Source organism: Rhincodon typus, chromosome 45 (assembly GCF_021869965.1).
Source record: "Rhincodon typus isolate 14 chromosome 45, sRhiTyp1.1, whole genome shotgun sequence".
Classification (NCBI taxonomy): Eukaryota; Metazoa; Chordata; class Chondrichthyes; order Orectolobiformes; family Rhincodontidae; genus Rhincodon; species Rhincodon typus.
In genome coordinates, this window is record NC_063376.1 from 8,855,344 (window position 1) to 8,861,343 (window position 6,000).

Here is a 6,000-nt window from a genome sequence, read left to right on the forward strand (position 1 = left end):
CTACCCCAGACAGCTGTGGAGGTTTCATCATTATGGTCAAAACTGAGATTGATAAATTTTGGTATATTAATAAAATCAAGGGATAACAGGAAAATTGAGCTCAAGTACAAGATCAGCCATGACCTGCATGAAGGCTGAGGGGGCCCAAACGGCACAGTAATCTATTCCTGTTCTTAAATTCTTTTCCAGTTGTGAGTGCTTTATCAGCATTTTCCTATCTACTGCACTGCAAGGTATTTCAGTTCCCTGTCTGTTTCAAACTTGTACCTTGGGAGGTGCCTCATCTTCCATCTTCACCCATGGTCCGGAATCGTCTCTGTTGCTGGCACGAGGTGGGAGTACAGGTGTCTCCGAGGTCGGGTCAGAGTTCTGACGCAGCATCTCACCACGCTTCACTGGTGCAGGCTCCTGGGTCGGGAAGGCAGCGACATTCTTGGTCGGTTGGTCTTGGAGTGACTGAGACCGCGGTACCGGTGCTGACGACGGCTTCAGCGCAACAAGGTGCGCCACTTGAAACTGCAAGAGACGCTCCAGTGAGAACTCAAAGGACACTGGAACAGCAGAGGCCAATTGATACTTGCTACACAATCATTAATGCCCCACCTCAAACTCACACAAATACAGCAGTTGCTGCAAATCTGAAACAAATGCAAAACAAAAATGGAGGCAAGACATGGCACAGTCCAAAAGCTGAATCATTAATCATTTTCTCATTTCACTGATGCTGCCTACACGGATAAGCATTTCCAACATATTCTGTACATGTTAAGTCAACTTCTTCTGTCACCCACATATTCAATTATCAGAGATTCATGGAAAATTATTGCAACTATCAATTTTTCATTGCATAACACCAGGTATCACAAGTACATGAGCCTCAGATACTTAGCATCTATATTAATGATTTAGCAGGAAGTTGAAGGCATTTGCTCTCAATACAAAGTTACATATGATGGAAAGTGCTAAAGCTGCAGAAAGATGCAGACAGATTGGTGCGTGACTTGATGGACTGCTCCATAGGGAAAGCAACGTTAACAGTATGAAGAAGAACTACCTTTGACTGGGCTCCCTGCGGCTCCACAGGTCGGTGCATGGGTGGCGTCTGAGAGGTCTGGGCAGCACTGCTGGGTACAGATTCAGTGAGTGACTGCAGTGATGGATCAGATATCGTTGTCCCCATCTTAGGCTTTGCACCAGGAGAGTTCTGCCTGTTCATTTTGGAGCGTTCTTCAACCTTCATGGGCAGAGAGAGAGAGAGAGAGAGAGAGAGAGAGAGAGAGAGAGAGGAGAGAAAGCAAGAGAGAGAGGCAAGTGAATCAATAGCTCAAATAAAATCAAGCAGATGATGCGTGTTCCTCAGGCTTGGCTTTGTACCACTAAATTCCAGGATCAGTTTTGTGTGCAAAAGAAACCTGTAGTAAAATGCATTGCCATTCTTAATATCTTGCTTCCCACAGGACAAGCATGACATAATTCGGGACACTAAATACAACAAATGTGGAGGCCAGCAATTCTGAACGGATTGTTATATGTCACCACTTATTTAAGTAATTTACTCTTCCTCCAGACAACATACGATCAACTATATTTTTTGATTCTCTTGTGTAACATGGGCATCACTGTCTGGTCCAGCATTTAGTTGCCCTTGAGAAGTTGGTGGTGAGCTGCATTCTTGAACCGCCTCAGTCCACTAGATGCTTCTAGATGGTAGCGGTCGTGAGTTTGGAATGTGCTGGAGGGCATCTTGTAGATGGCACATACTGCTGCAACTGAGCATTGGAGGAGAATTCCTTCATTATAATGGTGCAGACATTGCAATGCCCAGTGCCCAACGATGCACCATACAACCTCAACCCAGTTGTGCCTCAATCCTGTACATACCATTTGTGAGCTTTGACTGCTCTGTTTTACAAACACTGAAAATTAGAGACAACCACATGATACACATTTGATGCCCTTTCAGATACTCCACTCTCTTAAAAATACAGGAAAGAAAAATAAAGAGCACTTGATTTCAGATGGGTTCGCTGAATGCCTGGTCTTTTAATTTCAAGAATCAAAGATTTTCCCCACTCCAGGAAGAACTAAATGTTGCAGTGTACAGAATCTCAGACTCACTGGACACAGTTGACCATACACAAAACATACAATGAGCTGACTGCACTGCACTGCTGAGAAATGTAAACCACACGCCTTTACATTCTCATTATCTCCTCATTATGTCTTCCTCGGGACCCCAGAAAGTGATGTGAAGAGCTGGAGCATGCAAGACAGGCAGATCTGTAAGAGCGTGAGAGTGTGAGCACAAGTGGGTCTGTGTGGGTGGACTGCTAAGTAAAGTGAAGCACAGTTATTGCACCATGTTTAATTGAATCTTTTTGCATTGAAAGGCATTCCACAAAGCAGAGCAATCAGATACAAGGACCATGTCTGCAAGTTCCCCTCTACACAACACCAACAGAGAATTCTAGGAGTAACTTGCCCACCCAGAGGGTGGTGTGAATGCAGAATTCTACACACGAGGGATGAATGAGGTGACCATAGCTGATTATATCAGAGAGGAAGTGAAGATAAAGTTCCAAAGAACTGTACAGAACTGAAATTACAGAAACAAGCTATTCAATCCAACTAGTCTATGACAACATGTATGTTTCTTTGAGATTCTATCCATGTTTCATCTCATCTCATACTACCAGAAGAACACTGCACACCCTTCTGTCAAATGCTTATTTTGCTTCACCTTAATTGCATACGTACTATTCACATGCACTATTTTCTGCCATAGCAAGTTCTACATTCTCAAAACTCACTTGGCAGAGTAATCGCTCCTTGATTCCTTGCTTGGTTGGGTGAGACAAAGTAAAGTACTTTATGTCAAGGAGATATAGATATACAAAGTCCTAGTGAGACCACACTTGCCATACTGTGCTCAGTTCTTAAAAATCACGCCTTGGTAAAGGTAAATTGGCTTTGGAGGAAGTACAGCAAAGGTTTATCAGCAGAGAGATTTCGAAAGGCCAAATTAAGAAGATAATGTTGCGAAGATACTATTGCTTTAAGACATGCATTTTGTCCTGGTTTTGTGTTTTGGAGAGGTTTTAAGACAGAGGTGCAGAGCCAATAAAATAAACAGCTTGTGAGGCCTTGGGCATTTTTTTTTTAAAAAAGTTGGAACAAAAGCAGCAGCCTGAATGGGTGGGCTCAAGCTCCCCCAGGGCCATGACTTTTAGTTTTAGTTTTAGTTTTTCAGTAGCAGTTGCTGCTGGGGTTTTGAAGCTACAGGTGGAAGCTGTTCCTCCTCTCTACATTACAGCTAAAAGCTGAGGGTTCTCTTCCTGCTGCTAGAAATGCATGTGAGACAATCTATTTTACTGAATTTGCATTTGCCAAGAGTGTATTTATGGGATGTTACTATATTGGAACAGTTACTGTTTAGTTGTTAAATAATCTATTATTCTGTCAAGTTTTCCAATAGAGTTAAGTTAGTCCAATTTGTTCTTTTTTTTAAAAATCAAAAGAACCACGAATGCTGTAAATCAGAAATAAAAACAAATTGGTGGAAAAGCTCAGCAAGTCTGGAAGTTATGTGTGGAGAGAAATCAGAGTTAACACTTCAGGTCAAGTGAAATGTTCTGAGGAAGGGTCTCTCAATACAAAACCTTAACTCTGATTTCTCTCCACAGATGCTGCCAGACCTGCTGAGCTTTTCCAGCAATTTCTGTTTTTTATTTCTTCTTTCTTTTGTCATCTTTCAAATATCCTGTACGAATAAAGTATGTTTTGCTTCAAGTCTGGTAGTTTGACCAATCAAATTGCATCCGGAACACAACGTTCGGCACTTGCCTTTAAAATAGGAGAAAGTTAGGGTCTGGGCAATCTTAAATATATTTTGAAGGGGTTTTGTCTGGTCAATGACAATGTACGTAAACTATGGCTGCATTACTGGAACTGAGAAGGTTGTGATGTTTTCAAGACGTTTAAGGTAATTGTTTGGTGGTACAAAACTTGCGGAGTATTGCTGAATAAAAGAGCTTGTTGAAGCTTTTAATGTTGCATTCATCAGGACATTTTGCAAGAATACGAAATCAGGTGGAAACCGACATTTATACCACGGTGTTGCAGAGGGAATGGTCTCTTCAGAATATAGGGAGGGGAAAATGTCTTTGACACCCTCATTCTGGAAGTGACAGAAAATGACCCTTTAAATATGGAAGCTGGGGAGAGCGACAACCCCCCCCACCACCCTATCATGATCATGGGAGGGAGGGGAAGGGGTGAGGACAGAAGCGTGGGGTATAGGCTGGATAAAGACCTGTCCTTGGTTGAGGAACAAAGAAAACATTTCAGGAATGTTGTTGTGAAGGTGGCATCTTCAGAACAGATGCACCAGAAATGCAGGAGTCAGGTGAATGGGAAGGTGTCCTTCCAGAAAGCAGGCAGTCTTATCAAGGTAGCTGTGGGAGTTAATAGACTTCTAACAAATATTAATAGACAATCTATTCCCAGAAACAGAGACAGAGAAATCAAAGAATGGAAAGGAGGAATTAGAGATGGATCAAGGGGAAGTTGGAAACAAGACTGATTTATTTTCTTTTCAGTTCAGAACCAAAACAGGAAACAGCATCAATACAGGTGTCATCATACAGGAAGAGTTGTAGGAGGATGCCTGAGGAGAACTGGAATGAGGAATGTTTTCCACACTCCACAAAGGCAGGTGTAACAAGGGTCTGAGTGAATACCCATAGTCACCCCTCTCACTTCGTGAAAATGAGACAAGCGAAAGGTGAAATTGTTCAATGAGAAAACCACCTTAGACAGGAGAAGGGTGGCAGTGCATGAGAATTGTTTGGGCCACCATGTCAGGAAAAAGCATGCAGTCCTCAGACTATCCTGGTGGGGCATTGGGCTGTAATGATCATAGTGGAGAGGTGGTGGTTAGGACCAGGAAACCGAGAATTGTTGAAGTGATGTAGGGCATCAGATGAATTTCAAATGTGTGGGAAGAGACTGGACAAGGGAGTCAAAAAAAGTTAAGTCAAAACAGTAAGAAATAGAAACAGAAATTGCTGGAAAAGCTCAGCAGGTCTGGCAGCGTCTGTGGAGGGAAATCAGAGTTAACGTTTCGGGCCAAGTGACCCTCCCTCAGAATTGATGGTAGCTAGGAAAATGTTGGTTTATATGCAGAAGATAGGATGGGGTGAGGGGGTACAGAGTAAATGATAGGTGGGGGTATAGCCCAAAGAGACAGAAAAGCAGTTGGGATGGACAAAGTAGTGGATAACAATCTGGCTAGGAGGGGGAACAGCTATTAATGAGGATTCATGTTATTAGTCTAATGCTGGTGAAAATCCATTAATGGGGACTGGTAAGAAATAGGTTCAATGGGGCTGAAACAGGATGTGGCTACAGAGCAGGTCGTAGGCTGGATATCCTGCAGTGAGTAACTCACATCCCTGACTACCCAAAGCTTGCCCACATCAAGGAACAGTCAGGATTGTGATTTTTAAAAATTAATTATTTGATGGAATGTGGGTGCCACTGGCAAGGCCAATATTTGCTGCCCATTCCTAATTGCTCCTTGAACCGAGTGCTTGCTTGGTCATTTCAGAGGGCAGTTAAGTAGCCTTCTAATTTCAATTTCTTCAAATAAATATCTCGCTTTTTTTTTGAAACCTCCTATGAAATCCACCTCCACCATACTCCCAGGCAGCACATTCCAAATCCTTACAACTCACAGTCAAGAAGTTTCTCCTCAATTCACTCTTGCTGATGATTTTAAAATTGTGACCCCTAGTTACTTACATACCAACTAGTGAAAACAGAATATTTTTCTTTACCCATGTCAAAATTGTTCATAAGTTTGACCACCTCAATAAGGTCACCTCTTAATTGACTCTGCTGCAAGAAGAATAAGCCTAATTTCTCTAATCTTTCCTTGTATCTAAAATCATGCACTCCTGGTATCAGAGATAACACGGTGTAGAGCTGGATGAACACAGC

The 6,000-nt window shown here is 42.4% G+C and overlaps 1 protein-coding gene across 1 annotated transcript in view; it reads right to left on the reverse strand.

Annotated features, from left to right (window-relative positions):
- Positions 1–6,000, reverse strand: part of LOC109930066 (misshapen-like kinase 1) — a 119,772-nt gene that overhangs the window by 52,342 nt on the left and 61,430 nt on the right. The window contains exons 8-9 of the mRNA XM_048620061.1: positions 1,055–1,234; positions 268–516 (exon numbers count right to left, since the gene is read on the reverse strand). Of these exons, the coding sequence (XP_048476018.1) occupies positions 268–516; positions 1,055–1,234 (429 nt within the window). The remainder of the gene's footprint in view (positions 1–267; positions 517–1,054; positions 1,235–6,000) is intronic.